Below are 22,822 nucleotides of genomic sequence, written 5' to 3'. Positions count from 1 at the left end.
TGTCACATAATGTGAACAAAACAAAAGAGATGGTTGTTGACTTCAGGAGGGCACGGAGCAACCACTCCCTGCTGAACATCGACGGCTCCTCGGTACAAATCGTAAAGAGCACCAAATTTCTTGGTGTTCACCTGATGGAGAATCTCACCTGGTCCCTCAACACCAGCTCCATAGCAAAGAAAGCCCAGCAGCGTCTCTACTTTCTGTGAAGGCTGAGGAAAGTCCATCTCCCACTCCCCCATCCTCATCACATTCTACAGGAGTTGTGTTGAGAGCATCCTGAGCAACTGCATCACTGCCTGGTTCAGAAATTGCACCATCTCGGATCGCAAGACCCTGCAGCGGATAGTGAGGTCAGCTGAGAAGATCATTGGGGTCTCTCCTCCCGCCATCACGGACATTTACACTACACGCTGCATCCACAAAGGAAACAGCATTATGAAGGACCCCATGCACCCCTCATACAATCTCTTCTCCCTCCTGCCATCTGGGAAAAGGCTCCAAAGCATTTGGGCTGTTACAACCAGACTATGTAACAGTTTCTTCCCCCAAGCTATCAGACTTCTCAATACCCGAAACCTGGACTGACACCTTGCCCTACTGTCCTGTTCATTATTTGTTGTAAATGCCTGCACTTTTTTGTGCACTTTATGCAGTCCTGGGTAGGTCTGTAGTCTAGTGTAGCTTTCTCTGTGTTGTTTTTTACCTAATTCAGTCTAGTTTTTTTGTACTGTGTCATGTAACACCATGGTCCTGAAAAACATTGTCTCATTTTTACTATGCACTGTTCCAGCAGTTATGGTCAAAATGACAATAAAAGTGACTTGACTAGACTTGTCTTGACAAATACAATGTTGGTGTTTATTTCAAGGGGAATAGAATATCAAAGCAAGGAGATAATGCTGAGTCATTATAAGACACTAGTCAGGCCGTCATTGGAGTACTGTCAACAGTTTTGGGCTTCATATCTCAGAAAGGATGTGTTGTCATTGGAGAGAGTCCAAAGGAGTTGCACAAGGATGATTCCAGGGATGAAGGGGTTAACATATGAGGAGCATTTGGCAGCTTTGGGCCTGTCTTCGCTGGAATTTAGAAGAACGTGGAGGGATCTCATTGAATCCTACTGAATGCTGAAAGGACTAGATAGGTTAGATGTGGAGAGGATGTTTCCTATCGTGGGGATATCTAGAACTAGACGGCACAGCCTCAAAATTGAGGTGTGACCTTTCAGAGCAGAGGTAAGGAGGAACGTTTTAGCCAGAGAGTAGTGAATCTGTGGAAAGCTCTGCCACAGACAGCGGTGGAGGCAAAGTCTGTGGGTATATTTTATGCAGAAGTTGATCATTTCCTGATCAGTCAGGGCATCAAAGGATATTGCAAGAAGGCAGGTATATGGGGTTGAGTGGGATTCAGGATAAGCCATGATGGAATGGCGGGAAAGACTCGATGGGCTGAGTAGCCTAATGTTGCTCCTATGTCTTGTGGTCTTATGGACTTATGGACATCAAGATGTCCGTAAGGGAATGATAGCAATTGGCACATTCCAGGCTGCAGGAGGACGTGCTAAGGGATGCAATGAAGCTTGATGTTGCCAATGGAAAGCCCTTGTGGGGAGGGAGCACAGTCTGGACTCCATCCACTACCACACATGGAGGGACTGAGTCATGTGGGTAAGCTCCTCAAATAATGAAAGGGTGAATGCCCATTGTATTCGAAACGAGATCAGTGGCCCTGTGGCACAAATCAGTACAAGGGTGTATGATTTAGTGGCCATTACAGAGATGTGGTTGCAGGGGGGACAGGATTGGAAATTAAATATCCAAGGGTATCAAGTAATATGGGGTAGAATAGGCAGGAAGGTATGGGGGGGTGAGGTAGTGTTCTTAATTAAAGATGAAAATAGGGTGATAGTAAGACTATGTAAGATCTAAGGAGCAGAATGTTGAATCCACCTAGGTAGAGACTGGGAATAGTAAAGGGAAAAAAACTCACTATCGGCCACTGAATAAAATCATTACAGTGGCCAGGCAATGAACAGAGAAATATCTGAGGCATGTAGGAATGGAACAGCAGTTATCATGGGGGACTTTAACTTGCACATAGATTGGGTGAATCAAGTTGGTTGAGGCAGTCTTGAGGAGGACTTCATAGAATGATGGTTTTCTTGAACAGCATGTTACTGAACCTACAAGGGAACATGCTATCTTGGATCTGTGCAATGAGACAGGTAAAATTAACTGTAGATTGGGAACACAGGCTATATGGGGGAAAGGTTGAGGAACAATGAAAGACTTTCAAAGAGATTTTTCATGATGCACAACAAAAATATATTCCAGATAAAAACAAGGACACTAAGGGTGGGGAGAGCCAGCCTTGGATAACAGAAAATAAAAGAAGGCATCAAACTAAAAGCTTGTGCATACTAAGTCACCAAGAGTAGAGGGAAACTGGAAGATTGGGAAAACTTTAAAAAGCAACAAAGAACCACTAAGTGAGCAATAAAGAAAGGGAAGATAGATTATGAAAATAAACTAGCACAAAATACAAAAACAGATAGTAAAAGTTTCTATAACTATATGAAGTGGAAAGAGATGGCTAAAGTGAATGTAAGTCCCTTGGAGGATGAGAAGGGGGAATTGATATTGGGTAATTAAGAAATAGCAGAGGCTTTGAATGACTACTTTGTGTCAGTCTTCATGGTGGAGGACACGTCTATCATGACAAAGAGAGATGTTATGGATGCGATGGGAGGTGAGGACCTCCATACAATAGCTATCACTAAAGAGGTAGTGCTAAGCAAACTTGTGCACCTGAAGATTGATAAGGTCCTGAAGGAATGCATCCCAGGGTACTGTAAGAAATGGCAAAAGTTATAGTAGAGGCTTTGGTGATAATTTACCAAAATTCTCTGGACTCTGGACAGGTCCTGGCAGATTGTAAGACAGCAACTGTCAGACCACTGTTCAAAAAAGGATGTAGACAAAAGGCAGATAACTAAAGACTAGTTAGCTTAACATCTGTAGTTGGGAAAATGCTTGACGCTATCATTAAAGAAGAAATAGTGAGACATCTGGAAAGAAATGGATCCATCAGCCAGACACAGTATGAATTCAGCAAAGGCAGGTCCTGTTTGACAAACTAACTGGAGTTCTTTGAGGATATAACAAGCACAGTGCATAGAGGGGAACAGTTGGACATTATTTACTTGGATTTCCAGAAGGCATTTCGATAAGGTTCCACATAAAAGACTTATCCATATGATAAAGATGCACACAGTTAGGAGTGATGTATTAGCATGGATAGAGGATTAGTTACTTAATAAAAAGTGGAGAGTTGGGATATATGGGTGTTACTCTGGCAATCAGTGGTGAGTGGTGTGCTGCAGGGGTCGGTGTGCAACTGTTCATGATATACAGTACATTAATGATCTGGAAGAGGGGACCAAGTGTAGTGTATCTAAGCTTGCTGATAGTACTAAACTGAGTGGTAAAGCAAATTGTGCAGAAGATATGGAGAGTCTGCAGAGAGATATTGATGGGTTAAGTGAGTGGGCAAGGGTCTGGCAGATGGAGTACAATGTTGGGAAATGCAAGATCATCCACTTTGGAAGGAAAAATGAAAGGGCAGGTTATTATTTAAATGGTAAAAAAAATGCAGGATGCTGCTGCGCAGAGGGACTTGGGAGTGCTTGTGCATGAATCACAAAAGGTTGGTTTGCAGGTACATCAGGCTATCAAGAAGGCAAACGGAAGGTTGGCTTTCAATGCTAGAGGGATTCAATTTAAAAGGAGGGAGGTCATGCTGCAACTGTACAGGGTACTGGTGAGGCCACACCTGGAGTACTGTGTGCAGTTCTAGTCTCCATACTTGAGGAAGGATATACTGGGTTTGGAGGTGGTGCAGAGGAGGTTCACCAGGTTGATTCCAGAGATGAGGGGGTTAGACTATGAGGAGACATTGATTTGCCTGAGACTGTACTCATTGAAATTCAGAAGAATGAGAGGAGATCTTATAGAAACATATAAAATTATGAAAGGAATGGATGATAGAGACTGGTAGGTGAGACTAGAACTAGGGGCCATAGCCTCAAGATTCGAGGGAGTAGACTTAGGTTGGAGATGAGGAGGAACTGCTTTTCCAAGAGAGTGGTGAATCTGTGGAATTCTCTGCCCAGTGAAGCAGTGGAGGCTACCTCAGTAAATATATTTAAGACAAGATTGGATAGATTTTTGAATATTAGAATTTAAGGTTATGGGGAAAAGGCAGGTAGGTGGAGATGAGGCCATGGCAAGATCAGTCATGATCTTACTGACAGGCCAGATGGCCTACTCCTGCCATCTATCCACCCCAGAGACCACATTACAGTCACAGAGTGCTACAAAGCCCTTTAGCCCACCTTGTCTATCAACCAGCATCTAGATCATAGCCATCCATGTACGTCTCTTAAATCTGCACCCATCAGAATTTTGTATTTCTCTATCAAAACTCCCCTCCTTCTCCTATGCTCCAAGGAAAAAGTCCTATTCAACCTTTCCCTATAATTCAGGTCCTCAAGTCCTGGCAACATCCTGTAAATCTTCTCTGTACTCTTTGAATCTTATTGATATTTCTCCGGTAGGTAGGTGATACTTAATGCTACACATAATGCTCCAAATACCAGCATCTATTGCAACTTCAGCATACAGTGGTATCTCAACTAAATACTTGGATTTATGAAGGCCAATGTGTCAAAAACTATCGTTACAACCTTATCTACTTGTGACGCCTCTTTCTAGCATCCCCAGATCTATCTGTCCTAACGTACTTCTTGGTTTCCCATCTGCTGACGGTGTACTGTATGTCTTACCCTGGTTAGTTCTTTCAAAGTGCAACACTGCACACTAGTCTGCATTAAGTTCCATCTGCCATTTTTCAGCTTATTTTTCCAGCTGGTCCATATCAAGCTTTAAGCATCAAGCATATCAAGCATATCAGCCTTCCTCGCTGTCCACTACACACACAATCTTGGTGTCATCCGTAAATTTGCTGGTCCAGTTTGTTATGGCAATTGTGCTATGTTTGTTTGTGTTTTTCTTATCTCTTTAAAGTTTACACTACATAGTGTAATTTACACTTAGGGTGCAAAGCTTTTTGCACTGTTCTTTTCCTATTCTGTATATTCACTCAGTGGCTAGGCATCTCCTGTTGCTAATAAAGTGGCCACTGAGGGTATGTCCGTGGTCTTCTGCTGCTGCAGGCTATCTACTTCAAGGTTCAACATATTATGCGTTCAGAGATGCTCTTCTGCATGCTACTGTTGGAACATATGATTATTTGAGTTACTGTCACCTTCCTGTCAGCTTGAACCATCTGGCCATTCTCCTCCGACCTCTCTCATTAACAAAGTGTTTTCACCCACAGAACTGCTACTCATTGTATTTTTTTTTGTTGTTTTTTGCAACATTCTCTGCAAACTCTGGACACTGTTGTGTGTGAAAAGCCCAGGAGATCAGCAGTTTCTGAGATAGTCAAACCACCCTGCCTGGCACCAACAAAGTCACTTAGATCACATTTCTTCCCCAATGACTGAACCTCTTGACTACAGTACATCTGCATGCTTTTCTTCATTGAGTTGCTGCCACATGATTGGCTGAGTAGATATTTGCATTAACAAGCAGGTGTACCTAATAAAGCGGGCACTGAGTGTATATTTAATCACGAATAAAGTCTACTTTAGAAATAAATAAAAACACCCCAGTTGTGTCAGATCCCAAGCCATCCGGATTTGGTATAGCAGATTATTCAAGTATTTCTACACACTTAAATAGTTTATTTATAAGTTCAAGTTTAATTGTCATTCAACCATACATGACTAGCCATGAATTCATTCCTCCGGGGCCAAAGTGCAAAACGAAGTACCAACTGTCATACACTGTACAGGGCACATATAACACTTATAAGATACAGTAGCAGAAAATTGATAGTATAGCCCATGTCCTGAGTGAAAATCCATGTTCTGTAGATTGATGGTGCATGGATATTGCAGGCAAGAACAAGCCCACGGATGAATGCAATCGAGCTTGTCTTCCACTGAGCCAACACTGGAGGCAGCACTGATGGGAGGGAAGGGCCAGCCCCAAAACCAGCATGAGTGCTGCACCACACTGCCTCGGGCATTTCCTCTCCTGGATGGCGAGCCTGCGGCATGAGGCCTAGTCCACATTACTAACGAGACCACCCAGCTCCCCTGGCATTGGTCTCGCCAATGAACTGATGAACCAGATTTACACCTTTCCGCATTACCAACGTCCGACAGGGTCTTATGATCACAAGAAAAACGTCCAAGGCCATCACTGACTGTTAGTCCGTGCACCGCCTGTGCACACTGGCTCCAACACCTTCCTACTGCAGGCAGCCACACGGTACAGTCCAGCTCCTCCACTATTGGGGAACTCACTAGTGGAGCAAACCTGCAGTACTTAATATTCCGCAGTGTCTCGCAACCATAAAAAAGCCAATAACACCTTTGGCTGGACCCGAAGAGACTGTAGTGTCCGCGTGCATTGCCGTCTTACCAGAAGAATCATTTCAAACTGAGTCATCAAGTGTCCCAGATTGCCCGTGAAATTTTTATATGGCATAAAGTAGGTTCATGTGACACTCTCATCCAATGGCCTCACTGACATGCAGAGATAACAGTGCATAACAATACTAGAATTGGCACTCTGGACAACTTGGGAGCATATGAACCTCTTCTATGATACGGAACATAGAACACTACAGCAAAGTACGGCCCCTTGGCCCACAATGTTGTGCCAGCCGTTTAACCTACTCCAAGATCAATCTAACCCTTCCCTCCCCCATCACCATTTTTCATTCATCCATGTGCCTATGCAAAAATTTCTTAAATGGCCCGAAAGTACCGTATCTGCCTCTACCAGCAACCCGGGCAGTGATTCCACACATCTACCACTCTTCATGTAAAAACTTATATCTAGCATTCCCCCCACAAACACTGAAAAATCTGCAGATGCTGGAAATCCGAGCAACTCACTCAAAATGCCGGAGGAACTCACCAGGTGAGGCAGCATCTATGGCAAAAAGCAATGTCGGCTGTACTCTTTGCCATAGATGCTGCCTACCCTGCTGAGTTCCTTTGGCATTTTGTGTACCTAGCATCTCCCCATACTTTCCTTCAATCACCTTAAAATTACGTCCTCACATATTAGCCACTTCCACGTGTCTGTGGCTATCCACTCTATCTATGCCACTTATCATCTTACTCACCTGTATTAAGTCATCTCTCATTCTCCTTTGCTCCAAAAAGAAAAGCCCTAGCTTACTCAACCTTTCTTCATAAGACATGTATTCCAATCTAATCCAGGCAGTGTCGTAGTAAATCTCCTCTGCATTCTCCCTAAAGATTACACATCCTTCCTATAATCCCAGAACCAAACACAATACTCCAAGTGTGGTCCAACGAGGGTTTTATAGAGCTGCAATATTACCTTGTGGCTCCAGAACTCAATTCCCTGACTAATGAAGGCCAGCACACCATGCATCTTTCTAACCACCCTATCAATTTGCACGGCAACTTTGAGAAATCTATAGACATGGGACCTCAAGATCCCTCTGCTCCCCCACCAGATTATAACCGAGGAATCAAGAATGATATTGTGTACTGCAAGTTTCTGTACATTAGCAATATGACGATGAACAAACTATCATTGTTCCTGTGGTACAGCATCACCAATGCATTTTGTGAGGCCACAATTACTGCTGAGGGGGGTTACCCTTCAGCCCTTCTGATACCATGCTCTCCCACCAAAAAGGACAAGGATGGCAGATACAGGTGAAGACCTCCACCCACAGATTCCTGGCCAGGCTCTCGGCATTCTGGTCACCATCAGTCAGGCCATTGAGTAAAAAAGACAGTGGTGAGGTTGCATACAGAATATTGTGTTTAGTTTCAGTTACTATGTACAGGAAAGATGACATTATGCTGGAAAGAGTGCAGTGGGGATTTATGAGGAATTTGCTGGTTCTCAAGGGACTGAGTTACGATGAGAGGTTGAGCAGGATGGGAGTTTTTCTTTGGAGCAGAGGAGAATGAGGGGTGATCTTATCGAGGAGCATAAAATCACGAGGGGCACAGATAGGATAAATACACACAACTTTACCCAAGGTTGGGGTATCAAGAACTAGAGGAAGTGGGTTTAGGCGAAAAGGTTTGTGACCTGAAAGGCAACTTCATCACACTGAGCTGTCAGAGAAAGTGGAACAATAACAGCATGTAGATGATACTCGGACAGGTGCATGGATTGGAAAGGTTTAGAGGGATACAGTTCAAACATGGCAAATGGGATCATCTTAGATGGGAAGCAATACACACAAAATGCTGGAACTCAGCAGGCCAGGCAGCATCTATGGAAAAGAGTGCAGTCGACGTTTCGGGTTGAGACCCTTCAGCAGGCACCTAGATGGGAATCTTGGTAGGCATGGTCCATTTGGGTCAAAAGAACTGTTTCTGTGCTGTATGACGCTATACCTCTAAATATACTGTAAGGCCTCTAGCCCTAGGCTTTCCCACTACTGGAACCAGCTGACCAAGCTCAGAATAGGTGCTATTTTGCAGAGACCCTCCCTCGGTTCACAACGGCAACTCTGAGCTCCCAGCTGCATGTCTTTTCTATGCCGCTTCCCTTTCTCACATCGACCCGTCCATCCTCGTCCCTCTCCACAGCCAGGCCAAGGCCAAGGGCAAATGAAGAACATCTTTGAGTTCAACTTTGAACAACTTCATGCGAGAGAGTAGCATTGTGCTTTACAGCACCAGTGATCGGAAAATCAGGGGTTCAATTCCTACCACTGCCTTTAAGGACTCTGTTTGTTTCCCTGTGAGTTTCCTCCCACTTTCCAACGATGTATGGGTTAGGGTCAGTTGTGGGCATGCTAACACTGGAAGCATGACAACACTTGCAGGCTGCCCTCAGCACATCCTCGAACTGTGTAGGCTCTTGTCTCAAATGACGCATTTCACTAAGTTTCAAAGATTTGATGTATACATGACAAACAAAGCTCATCTTTATCTTTACCTTGGATGGGACATCCGGAGCAGTTGAGCTTGAAGGCCTGTTTCTGTGTGCTATGCTGATATTATTCTGTATAAAGAATGGAGTGGAGCCTCTTACACTCCCACACTCACTCATCACCCTACCTACCTGTAGTGTCAGCCAGGATTAGAATCACAGGAATAAAACTCATCTCATCTCACATTCCCCTGAGTATCTACTGCCCAGTGGCATGAATTCTGAATTTTCCAGCTTCAGGGATGAGTACACCCCCTGTGTTCCTTTCTTTCTCCAGGGTTTCCCAACCAGGACCCCTTAATCCCTCTACCTGCTGCTGTGAGCCCTTAGTCACCCAGTTCCATTCCATTCTCTCCACAAAATGATCCCATCTGCCGTCATCCCACCCCCCCCCAACCTGGTTCCACTTATCAAAGTCTAAAGTCAAAGTCAAATTAAATTTATTATTAAACTACATATGCACACCGTGGCCACTTTATTAGGTACACATATACACCTACTCATTAAAGCAAATATCTAACCAGCCAATCATTTGGTAGCAACTCAATGCATAAAAACATGCAGACATGGTCAAGACATTAAATTGCTGTTCAGACCAAACATCAGAATGGGGAAGGAATGTGATCTAAGTGACTTTGACTGTGGAATGATCGTTGGTGCCAGACAGGGTGGTTTGAGGATCTCAGAAACTGCTGATCTCCTGGGATTTTCATGCACAACAGTCTTCAGAGTTTACAGAGGATGCTTCAAAAAAAAAAGAACATCCAGTGAGCAGCAGTTCTGTGGGCGGAAATGTCTTGTTAATGAGAGAGGTCAGAGGAGGATGGCCAGCCTGGTTCAAGCTGACAGGAAGGCGACAGAAACTCAATTGACCGCATGTTACAGCGGTGGTGGTTTAAACATTGTTATAGCCAGGGGTGGTAATTGGGATAAGCTCCCACTACCTATTAAATGCTCCCAACGGTCTGTGCCTCAAGTAGCCTCTGACAACCAAGTCCAGCTCCTGGCCTTCACGTGTGGCTTAGCTATTAGTCCTGGCAGAACCATTTCTACTGACAGGAGAAGGGGCAAAGGCAGATTACTGGCATCTTAAAACCAGTTGCTTCGGATGAATAGGGCTCATCACCTGTTGTTGGCAGCTCATCTAGGAGAAGGAAATGCTATTCTGATTCATGGGGAAGGTTTTGGGAGTAAACACCAAGGGAAAAATCTGAGCTAGGGTCTCTAAGGCAGTCCTATGTCAAATTTCAACACTTACTGGCAACCACTGTGACACTGCTGATACCAAACTCTATTGGTCTCTGCCGTTCCTTTGGGTTCATCAGATGTCTAAAGGCGGATGTCTGCTACATTGGCTACAGCTTGCTCTCCATATTGTACTGCCAGGATTGCGTATCCAGACAGCTAGAAAGCAACATCCACGATCAACTCTGGTGAACAGAGGCCTCACACACAACAGTGGTGCACAGAAGAGCATCTTTGGTTGCACAAGACGTTGAGCCTTACAGTGGATGGGCTACAGCAGCAGAAGACCATGAACGTACACTTAGTGGCTACTTTATTTGGTACAGGATGCCACCGAACGTATGTCACCTTGAGACTCATCTGCTTGCAGGCATTTACAGGAAAATTAAGAAATAAAATATAATTTATAACAAAGACAGGGAAACAACCAATGTACAAAAGAAGACAAATTGTACAAATAATAAAAAAAAATTGAGAACTTAAGTTGTAAAGTCCTTGAAATTGCATCTATAGGTTATAGAATCAGTTCAAAGTTATGGTGAGTGAAGTTACCCACACTGGTTCAGGAGACTAATGGTTGTAGGGTAATAACTGTTCCTGAATCTGGTGGTATCATAGAGCCATAGACATCTTATAGAGACGTACAAGATGATAAGAGGCATAGATTGAGTGAACAGCCAGGCAGTTTTTCCTTGGGTGAAGGTGGATAATATGAGGCAGTCATAATTTTAAGGTGATTGGAGGAAAGTCAGAGGTAGGTATTTTTAATCAGAGATTGGTGGAATCATGGAACACTCTGGCGGGGGTGGTGGTAAAGGCAGATATATTAGGGGCATCGAGGAAACTCTTAGATGGGTACATGGATGATAGAAAAATTAAGTACTGTGTGGGAGGGAAGGGTTAGATTGATCTTGGAGTAGGTTAAAAGGTTGGCACAACATCATGGGCCAAAAGGCCTGTACTAAGCTGTACTGTTCTATGTTCTATGTTCTAGTCAAAGAATTATATTGCACTGCACAGAAATAGGCCCTTCAGCCCATCTTGTCGATGCCGACCAAGCTGGTCCTTTTGCTTTCATTTGGTTCATATCTCTTTAAACTTTTCCACTCCCTGTGCAGTCAAGGTCATCTTAAAGTGTTTTCAACATGATCTCAGTAAACACACACATAGACCACAAGCAACACAAACAATATACAAACACATATACTAAGTTCACACTACAGACAGACATGCACACAACACACATTTTATTTAATTTGCACACAGATACAAAATACACAACTGAAACACACAACACACACAAAGACACACATAGATAGACATGTACAAATAGATACACTCAAAGATACGCAGACATAAGTAAGCACGCGCACACGCACACACACAGACACAGACATACACACAGACACAGACAGAAACACACACACATACACAGACACACACACATATCTGCGTGTACACCCAAAATATGCAGAAACACATAAGCATACACACACACACACACACACACACACACACACACACAGAGGCATACAAATATGCAGACATATGCACTGATACACACAGATCTACTGTAGATACAAACACACACACACCCCTACCAACTACAGGATGATACAGCACAGACCTTGGCCTGTTGGTCCCCACACTCCCTGCTCCCTCCCCACAGCCCGTCAAGTTTCTCGTCAATCTGCCTGCATCGTTCCAGCCTGGAACCCCCCCCCCCGGATTCCAGACCAGCACAACTCAAAAACATTCCGCCCTGCCCTTGGGCTGAACCATCTGGCCCTCCCTCCAGGACCCACCCTCATCAATCAGCCACACAAAGAAAGCAAAAGCAGAGACGGTTCAAAGGATAACCTCTCTTCAGAATCTGAAGGGGCTGGTTTTCCGCTGCTTATTTTTGCATTTAAGGAGTTTGGTGTCACATACCTGTCCAGTGGCTGCTTCCAAGAGGCTGTGCAAGGAGTCTCCACCTCAGTGAAGGGAGGCTGGATCTTCCTCAGCTCGATTTATATTCCGCTCGGAACCAATCCACATGACATCATCATTCCCTGGCAATTAAGAACCCACAGACTCAGCCAGGCAGTGTACTACGACAACAGCAGCAAGCATTTAAGGAGCATCGTTAGCATCTCGTGATATGAGGCCGGAGTCAAACAAGATCTGACATCAAACCACGCAAAGGCAGTCATTGTGACAAGTTTTTGGAGCAGCTCCTACTCCCCACCATCAGACTTCTGAACGGTCCATGAACCCATGAACACTACCTCACTGTTTAGCTAAACACAAGAGATTCTGCAGACGTTGAAAACCTTGAGTACACTCACAACCTGCTGGAGGAACTGATCACTTCAGGCAGCATCTGTGAAGCGGGATGAACAGTCACCGCTTCAGTCTGCAACCCTTCTTCAGGGCTGAAAGGGAAGAGGGCAGAAGCCAGAATAAGAACGTAAGGGGTGGGGGGAGTTGAAGGAACAAGGGTGGAAGGGGAAGAAATAACCAGAAGTTAGAGAAATTGATTAGATTAGGGAAGTTAGAGTCTTTCCATTCCCATAACAGCATGTCTGTCCATGGCCTCCTCAACTGTCACAGTGTGGCCAAACTCAGGTTGGAGGAGCAACGGCCCATATTCAGTCTGGGCAGCCTCCAACCTACTGGCGTGAACTTTGATTTCCCTGACTTCCAGTAATTTCTCCCCCCACCCCCACCCTTCTCTCTTTTTCCATTCCCCATTCTGGCTCCCCTCTTACCCCTTCTCTTCTCCTCCCATATCTTTCACCTCCCTCTGGTGCCCCTCCTCATTCCAGTTCTCCTATTTCTCCAACTGTCCTATTCCAGTAGATTCCTTCTTCTTCAGCCCTTTAATTCTTCCACCTGTCCCCTCCCAGCTTCTAACTCTATAGTCCCTTCTCCACATGCCCACTTTCCCCTTCCTTTCCAGTCGTGATGAAGGGACTTGGCCTGAAACATTTATAGTTTATTCCCCTCCATAGATGCTGGCTGACTTGCTGTTCCTTCAGCGTTTTGTGTGTTGTTGCTCACTACTTTGCTGTCTTTCTGTACTATTTAATTTTTTAATATATTTCTCCCTGTAACTTATAGTAATTTTTATGTCTTGCACTGTACTGCTGCAACAAAACAACCAATTTCACAGCATATGTTGGTGGTAATAAACCTGATTCTGAATCTGATGGTGAACTGACTAACCTGTGGGGGCATGGGCGGGAAGAAGGGATCTCTGAAAATATGGAAAGTGAGGGAATCGTCAGATCTCTCTGAAAAATAATTCTGCCCTGGTTGCGACAGTGAAGCTTGGTCAGAATGAGAAGGTAGTGGAGGGGAAGTAGTACAAGCTGAAAGGTGATAGGTGAGACCAGGTGAGGGGGAAGGTGGCTGGCTCGGGGAGGGGATGATGTGAGAAGCTGGGAGATGATAGGCGAATGAGGTAAAGGGCTGAAGAAGGAGGAATCTGATAGGACAGGAGAGTGGACTGTGGGAGGAAGGCCACCAGAAGGAGGTGATAGACAGATGAGGAGAAGAGAAAGGGTAAGAGAGGAGCCAGAATGGGAAATCGGGAAAGAGAGAAGGTAAAAAATTACCAGAAGCTGGAGAACTAGATGTTCATGCTGTCAGGTTGGAGGCCATCCAGACGGAATATGAGGTGTTGCTTCTCTAACTTGAGAGTGACCTCATCACGACAGTAGAGGAGGCCATGGACTGACATGTCAGAATGGGAATGGGATGTGGAATTACAATGGTTGGCCACTGGGAAATCCTCCCTGTTGCAGATGGAACAAAGGTTCTCCCGACCTATGTCAGGTCTCACCGATGTAAAGGAGGCCACCAGGAACCGTGGATTCAGTAGATGACTCTGGTAGAATCGTTGTATGTATTCCTCACCTGGAATGACTGTTTGGGGCCCTGAATGATGGTGAGGGGAGAGACGTAGGGGCAGGTGTAGCACGTGTTTCACGCAGAGACCTCAGTAGAATGAAGCATTTGATACTTGTACACAGCAAGACCAAGACTACACTCAGGCATGGGCTGATAAGTGACAGGTAACACTCACACTGTAGAAGAGCAATAACAATCTCCAACTAGCGAGAAACAACCACCCACCTCGTTTCTGTCTCTCCATTTACAAGGTACACATCAAGAGTGTACCAACACACAAAGGGGCTGGAGATACTCGGTGGATCTGACCAGCTCCAGGTTTACAGCACCTGCAATCTCTGGTATCGGTATGTCAAGAGTGTAATGGAACCCTACCTCATTGTGCAAAGGCTCTGGCTGAATGAAAAAACATGTCTTAATCACTTTCACCTTATCTAACAGAAATCTACCATCTCTCCTTTGAAATTTGGGCCATCGCAGAGTTCAGTCAGATTCAGGTAAATTGAAATGCACAGTATCAATCAACATAACCCGTATGCTGGGGACAGCATGCAAGCATCACTACACATTCCGGTGCCAACACAGCTTATCCACAATACTCAGCAGAACAACACAACAGAAACAATACAAGCCTCTTTCCCCACGGGCTGCCCCCTCCCCCACCAGCAGCTCACACACGAAGACAGCCTCCAACCATAAGACAGACTGTCTCTGGGCCTCCTACCTACAGTCCCTGGCCCCGGACTCACTGAACCATAGACATTAGCCCTCCAATCTCCAGTTCCTGGCCCAGATTTGCAGACTCCCAGTTCCAAATCGACCAGATCTCAAGAAGTTCCACACTATCCACAGGATGGCATAGCCCCACCCCCCCACCCCTGCTTTTCTACCATTCACTTGTCGAAGAGTTTCTTATATGTTCCTAATAAATCCACCTCCTCCACCACCACCCCTGGCAGTGCCTACCACACACCCATCAATCTCTGTTTAAAAAGCTTATCTGCAACAGCCCTCCTATACTTTCCTTCAGTCACCTTAAAATTATGTCCCCTCAGTACAGTACTGTGGAACAGTTTTAGGCACATATTCATAGCGAGGGTGTCTATGACTTTTGCACAGTACTGTACTTGTCAAGGTGGAGCGGAGAGTGAGTTTGTAAATCTGGCGGGAGCAAAGATTGTTGGGAATGGCGAGAGTGGAGCGCTGTGGGACAGCTGGCAGAGCAGGAGTGCCGGCACAGGTGCGGACACAGACAAAACCGAGCCTGAGACACCAGGCAAGGTCAACTGATTCCAAACAATAGGTTTATATATCATTACAGAATATCTCTCTCGTGCTTCTCGCTCTCTCTCCTCTTTTTCTCAACCATGATTCCCCTCCCCTGTCCCTTCCTCACTCTCAGTCCACAGTAGAGATCAGGTTTATCATCACTCATGTATGTCATGAGATTTTTTTTGAGGCAGCTGTTTAGAGCAATACATAAAATTACTACAGTACTGGTGCAAAGTCTTGGGCACCTCTGCACAGTTCTGCATACATGCCATTTCTGCCCTGGGAAAAAAGTCTCTGGCAGTCCAATCTATCTATACCTCTTATCATCTTGTATATTTCTGTCAAGTCATCTCTCATCCTCCTTCACTCCAAAGAGAAAAGCCCTAGCTCACTCGACTGTTCTTCATAAGACATGCTCTCGGATCCAGGCAGCATCCTGGTAAATCTCCTCTGCACCCCCTCTGAAGCTTCCACATCCTTCCTGTAATGAGGTGAACAGAACTGAAGACAAAATTCAAAGTGTGCTCTAACCAGAGCTTTATAGATCTTCAACATTACCTCACAACTCCTGAACTCAATCTTCTGACTAATGAAGACCAATACACCATACGCCTTCTTAACAGCATTATTAATTTGTCTTTATATACACCAGACTACTTGATGCTCCATAAGGTGAAGACCCGCACAGTGTTTCTAGAATTTAGCTCATGGGTTCCTGTTTGAACGAAGGCTGTGATGAGGTCTGGAAATGAGTGGTTCGGGCAAAGCCGACAATGATGGGTTAGCTATTGGTAACAAAATGCCGCTTGATAGATTTCTGAGGCTGAGTGCAAGTAACCATATCCTTCGTTCTGGTTTACTCACTGCCTATTATAGAAGCAGTTCTGGAAGCTTAGTCCTACAAGACCTCCAGCTGGGTTTTTGATGGGACTGTTGCTGGCAATAAGTAACCTTATTCGAATGGTGGAGCAGCTCGATGGGCTAAATGGCTTCGAAGTGGGCGGGCATTGCGCGGTGCTGAGTGATGAGTCCTCCCGGTCACGGGTGGCGCTGCGGCGGAAGACCAACCTGAGTGGGGAAGGGGACTCTGGGGCCACTCTTGTCGGTTTATGAGGATCGGGGCAAATTGAAGACTACCTATATTTCAGAGGGCCATATTGTGGGCAAAGTACAGGAGGCGTGAAGTCGGAAACGTAGATCATGATGGGGACGCCGTTCGGTCCGGTTTACTCTTGCTGCATCAATGGACGGGGCGGGGAGATGAGCTGACGTCACGGGGTCGTGACCTCGGCTTGTTTAGGGAAGTGACGCCGAGGAATGGAAACGGTGAGCAGGTAATCCGAGGGGACTCTGGGCAAAGTGGTGGGGAGAGGGCAGATAAACTGGGGTTAGAGGAGGGTGGAGTGAAGTGGAGCTCAGTCAACCCAGAGTGTGAAAGGCAGGTGACCGGGGATAACGGGGGAAGACGCAGATAATCCGGTCAATAGGGTGAAGGGGAGGTCAGGCGACTTGGGGCAATGGGGCAACATGTAAAGTGGGGACGGGCAGGAAGGGGGTTGAGGGGTAACCTGGGCAACAGGGTATGGTCGTGTAGGTAACCCGGGGCGAGGGGAGTTGAGGGCAGGCAACCTGGGGTGGGACGAAAGAGGCAAGTGACCAGGGGGCCACAGGGGAGGAGAGGTCAGGCTGCCTCAGGAAGTGATTGGGGGCGAGGGAACAGCTGACTGGTGTAGTGGGGGTTGGTGGAGTGGTGGTAACCTTGTGAAATGGGTCAAGGGAGAGGAAGTTACCCAGGGTGGGAGGATCAGCGTCGTATGTGTTTCTACTTTCATATGCCTAGGGTCATCATAAAACCGGGATCCGGGATAGTATCTCATGAATCAACGAGCATACGTATGCCAGTCGTTCATGGCTTGTCTTGCACCTGATAAGCAAGTCGATCAGTTGTATGTGCAGTTTGAAAGCTGGTGCTGAGATTTGATTAATTTCTAAAGAGGAAATGCAAAAATCCTTGGCAGGGAAGTTGGGTTAGTTGGTCAGTACTGTCTCTGCTGTGTCATTCTGAAATTCTAATCCTTCATTGATTGAGGGCTCAGTTTCTTTCAAAGATGCCGTTCTTCAAATTACATCTGCTGGAAGATGTTTGCAAAGTGGTATCAATTGGGAAGTCTGAGTAAGGTGTGAAGTTTTGATACTGTGCCAAGAATGACACAATTCATTATAGTTTGCTAGCTTGAAGGTTCAGGATCGGTTTTAGTATCATTGACGTGCATTCAGTGCCCACTTGATAACACAAATAAAAATGCATTAAAACAATGGTGTGCAAAAAAGCATCTCTGAATGCACAACATGTTGTACCTTAAAGTGTATGCGTAACAGCAGCAGAAGACCAAAAACGTGCGCTCAGTAGCCACTTTATTAGGTACAAGAGGTACAGAAGCTGCTGAGTGTATGTCATGACATCTGATGTTCTGCAGCAGTGCAGTGAAATACATAAATTGTGCTTTAACTTATAGGAAAAATAATATATACATAGATAAAATCAAATAAGTAGTGCAGAAATAGTGAGGTAGTGTTCATGAACCTTTCAAAAAAATCTGATGGCAGAGTGGACGAAGCCGTTTCTAAAACGTGTGTGTGTGCGCGCGCGTGCGTCTTCAGGCACCTGTACCCCCTCTCTGATGGTGGTAATGCGATGAGGGCATGTCCTGGGTGGTGGGGGTCCTTAATGATTGATGCTGCCTTTTTGTGGCATTGATGGTGTCCTAGTGAAAGCCAAGGAATTGCTGTTTGGTCCTGTGTTGTGATGTTTGTGTCAAGGATGAGAGGCGGCAGGGTGAGATTCATTTATTATTGTAACATTTACCAGCCTGCAGTGAAAAGCTTTTGTTTGCTTGCCATCCAGCCAGATTATTCCATCCATAATTACCTTGTAGTACAAAAGAAGGAAAGCAATGCAGAATATAATGTTACAGTGCAGGCTGAGGAAGTGCAAGGGCCATGACGAAGTAAAGAGAGAGATCAATTTGGTGTATAAGAGATCTGGACTGTGCTCACTAACAACCCATGCTCTGACTTGTGTCACATATAATATTTTCATAAATTCTGTTTTCCTGTAAATACAAGTAAATGAATCTCGGGATAGTATATAGTGACATATACTGTATGTACTTTAATAATAAATTTTACTGGGACTCTGAGCAGTCTGAAGCTTGCTTTTTTTTTCCAGATTCAGGTTTATTATCACTGACACAAACAAAAGAGATACTAGAACAAGGCTTCCCAATGTCTTTTCATGCCGTGGGCCAATACCATTCAGCAATGGGTCTGTGGATCCCAGGCTGGGACCCCCTGTTTGAGAAGGGCATCCCTTCAAAACAGAAATGAGGAGGAATTTGAAACTGGGTTCTTTGCCACAGATGGCTGTGGAGGCAAAGTCATTGGGTATACTTAAAGTAGAGGCTTGATTAGTAAGGGTGTTGAGGATTATGGGGAGAAGGCAGAAGAATGGGGTTGAGAGGAATAATAAATTAGCCTAATTCTGCTCCTATGTTTTATAGAATGTGTTAAAAGGCTGAAAGGCTTCTCATTTTTTTAAATTTCAGGAAGAGGTCCTACTGGTTGTACACCACAATCAAGAATTTTCTAGATTATTTCAAACTGCATAGAAGCCCACAGAATCCACGTTGTCATTAAGCAATCCCACACTTTTTCCCATATTTGCATCAGCTACTCCCAGATACTGCCCCTCATGTATGCACGAGGGACAATTAGGGGCGTGGGAGGAAACTGGAGAGCAGTCACAGAATGAATGTGCAAACTCTCCACAACATCAGAGGTCAGGATGTGAGGCAGTGGCTCTACTGCTGGTCCCAGGCTGTAAGAGGGTTTACGTGTAACTAATTGGTGCATGTGGATCCATCCAGACATCTGTTTTATTTTCTTTAGCAATAAAAGATGGAACAGACCCTTCTGATCCACTGAGCCACACCCCTCAGCTACCCACTGATTTAACTGTAGCCTAATCACAGGACAATTTACAGTTACCAATTAACCATCTAACCAATATGTCTTTGGACTGTGGGAGGAAATGGAGCACCCAGAGGAAACCCACACGGTTCACAGCAAAAGCCCCAAACTCCAGAATACCTCTGCGCTGTAGCGTTACACTAACCAATACGCTACCATGAATGCTTAATGCGACCTTGTGTGACCTGGGTGTAAAAAATTAACGATTAACGTTGGGCTGTTTGTTATGTAACAGGAGTAATCACCCACTCCTGAGCTAAAGCAGAACCAGTTAAAGTTCTGGCTGCTGTTCTTTGTGGAAGTGTGGATTCCTGCTGTCCTGAGGAGTGGGTGAGTATGTGTGTCAATAGCGGGAGTCTGTTTCCATTTATCTGAGTAGTGGGACTGTCCACTCAAGACTATTTAATCCTATTATAATGGGAACCTTGGACTTGGGGCCAGTCAAAGTTATTCTGTAATGTTACTAAGTTTGATGGTAGCATTCATTCGAAAAGGACTAGAATATGAATGCAAAATTGTACCTAATGCTGAGGCTTTTTAAGGCATTGGTGCAGTGGCTTCTCTGGCTCTCATAAATGCTACTGGTTTTAAATTCTTGATTTTTTTTAAAGTTTCCAGTCAGGGATTTCTGTTGATCAAGGCTTACATTGTGTTTAATAGGATTGGTTTTATATTTACTATTTTTTAATGTGTTCTGTTGTTTTTTACATGCTGCATAGGATCCAGAGTAACAATCATGTTGTTCTCATGTACACTTGTGCACTGAAGAATGACAATAAGCACTCTTCAATCTGCGATCTTGGTCAGAACGTGCTTACAGTATTGTGAGCAGTTTGGGGGCCTCGTATCTAAGGAAGATTGTACCCACGTTAGAGATGGTCCAAAGATGTTTACATGAATGATCCCAACAATGAAAGGATTAACTTATAAAGAGGGTTCGATGGCTCTGAGCCTGCGTTCACTGGAGTTTAGAAGAATGGGGGAGGGGGGTGGGATCTCACTGAAATTTTCAGAATGTTGAATGGACTAGTTAGTGGACGTGGGGAGGATGTTTCCCATAGTGGGAGAGTCTAGGACCAGAGGGCACAGCTGAGGAATTTGAAACAGATGAGGAATTCCTTTAGCCAGGGATTGATGAATCAGTGGAATTTGTTGCCCTAGACGGTTGTGAAAGCGAAGTCATTAGGTATATTTAAAGCAGAAGTTGATAGGTTCTTCATTAGTGAGGGCATCATAGATTACGGGGAAAAGGGAAATAAATCAGTCATGATCAAATGGTGCAGCAAATTCGATGGGCCAAATGGTGTAACTCTGCTCCTTTGTCCTGTGGTAATTACCTGAGCTGGACTTTGCTTCTTTGTATATGGATTGGCTTTTGCTTGGTGACTTCTACTGAAATGTGAACTCATAAAAATCACTGTTCCAAAAGCACTTAAATACATAGTTCATGGACTGTTCAGGAACATCATGACAGAGTGGAAGAAGCTCTTCTTAAAATACTTAGAAATTTAGAGGGATGTGGGCTAAACACAGGCAAATGAAATGGACTGTTTATCACAATGAACATGACTGCACATCGAAACGTACAGTGAAGTGCATTGTTTGTGTTAATAATCAATGCAACCTAAGGAAGTGCTGGGGGTGGTGCCACTGTAGCATGCCCACCATGTTCAGCAGAACACACCAAACAGCTAAACAAGCCCATTCCTCCCTCCCATATATCCACATGTGCTCATGGACAGTCCAGCTCCAGGACAGGTCTCCAGGTTAGCATGAATGACTTGAGCTGAAAGGCCTGTTCCACGCTGGGTAGCTCTTCTGCTCCCTTTGGTATTTTCCAATGCCCTGTTAACTTTTACATCCACAGTAACTCCTTGTCAAAAGTTATTCTAGCTCCTTTTCTGATGACCTTCATGCTGTACAGCTCTATCTGAAACTGGAGTCCATGAGACCATCCTCATTGGGGGATCGGAGGTGGAGAGGGTCAGTAGCTTTAAATTCCTTAGCATTTCAGTGCATTCTGTCCTGAGGCCATCACGTATGTGCCATTACAAAGAAGGCACGGTAGCAGCTCTTTTTTAGAAGTTTGTGCAGATTCGACAGGTCATCTAAGACTCTGACAAACTTCTACAGGTGCAAAGTGGGGAGTATCCTGACAAGCTGCGTCATGGTCTGGTATGGAAACGATAATTCCCAGGAACAGAAAAGTCCACAAATATGAGTGGATATGGCCCACTCTGTCATGGGTAAAGCCCTCCCCACCATTGAACACATCTGCAAGGACTGTTGCCACAAGAAAGCATCATCCACTATCCAGGCCATGCTCTCTTCTTGCTGTTACCATCAGGAAGGAAATACAGGAGCCAAGGTCACACATCACCGGATCAGGAGCAGTTAATGCCCTTAACCATCAGGCTCCTGAACCAGCATGGATAACCTCACTCACTTTAACAATAAACTGATTTCCAACATATGGGCTCACTTTTGTGACTCTTTATAAATCATGTTTCCAATATTTATTTTCTTACTGATTTAATTTTGTTTTGCATTTGTACATCTTGTTTTCTCATGCACATGAATTGTTTGTCAGTTATTGTTTCGATTGTATTATTGTTCTACTATAAATGCCTGCAAGAAAATGAATCTCGTGGAAGTATCTGGTGACATACACATACTTTGACAATACATTTGCTTTGAGTTTTGAGCTTTTCTTTATTTCCACTTTGCCTGTATGAAAGCAGCCAGCAGACATTATCCAAACCGCCACCATCTCTTTCTCCAGAGTTTCTGTTGGAGAGATGTGGTTGTTGAGCTGAGTATTACCCAATCTTCAATTGGCAGGAAGTGCCATCGGTTATTGGACTGTTTGAAGATATCTGCTGTGGTGGATATCACAACTTGTTCACCCTCCCATCCTGATTTGAAGTCGACGTGTACTAAACATCATGACAGGTTTTGAAAGCCGATAAGGAGAAACTGTTTATAAACAATACAAATTGAAGGTGATTGACTTTTGTTTGTTAAAAATACAATTGGGCGAAGAGAAGCTGAATTTGTGGCTAGTTGTTGTGATCCAGAAAAGATCTTCAAGATAAAATCTATCTTTATTTATTAAAGCATACACTAAAATGGATCATTTGTGTCAGTCTGAGGATGTGCTGGGGGCAGTTTGCAAATGTCACCACACTTCCCACGCCAAAGTAGCATACCTGTAACTCACTAACTATAACTAATCTGTACATCTTTGGAATGTGGGTATAGAGGTTGGTGTAATACTATTACAGCACTAGCAACCTGTTCAATTTCTGCAG

General features: G+C 44.6%; 2 protein-coding genes across 14 annotated transcripts in view; one reads left to right on the top strand and one right to left on the bottom strand.

Annotated features, from left to right (window-relative positions):
- LOC132392954 (anion exchange protein 3-like) overlaps positions 1–12,336 on the bottom strand; it is a 183,181-nt gene extending 170,845 nt beyond the window's left edge. For 4 of the 5 annotated variants that reach the window (XR_009511696.1, XM_059967577.1, XM_059967580.1 and 1 more), the window contains exon 1: positions 12,246–12,335. The gene's annotated coding sequence lies outside the window, so the exon portion shown is untranslated. Of the gene's footprint in view, positions 1–12,245 lie in introns of all 5 variants that reach the window. The other variant, XM_059967578.1, reaches the window with a different exon arrangement.
- A 4,278-nt stretch (positions 12,337–16,614) lies between these two features.
- Positions 16,615–22,822, top strand: part of stk11ip (serine/threonine kinase 11 interacting protein) — a 130,078-nt gene continuing 123,870 nt past the window's right edge. For 3 of the 9 annotated variants that reach the window (XM_059967572.1, XM_059967571.1, XM_059967574.1), the window contains exon 1: positions 19,105–19,841. Coding sequence is in view for 4 of the 9 variants with exons in the window: in XM_059967565.1 (XP_059823548.1) it covers positions 16,800–16,808 (9 nt within the window). In the remaining 5 variants the exon portion in view is untranslated. Of the gene's footprint in view, positions 16,817–19,104; positions 19,842–22,822 lie in introns of those variants that run through there. The other 6 variants (XM_059967569.1, XM_059967566.1, XM_059967576.1 and 3 more) reach the window with 5 other exon arrangements.

This window comes from Hypanus sabinus, chromosome 4, assembly GCF_030144855.1.
Source record: "Hypanus sabinus isolate sHypSab1 chromosome 4, sHypSab1.hap1, whole genome shotgun sequence".
In the NCBI taxonomy this organism is placed as follows: domain Eukaryota; kingdom Metazoa; phylum Chordata; class Chondrichthyes; order Myliobatiformes; family Dasyatidae; genus Hypanus; species Hypanus sabinus.
Note: the sequence above shows the minus strand (reverse complement) of the source record. Positions and strands in the feature narration are given on the sequence as shown.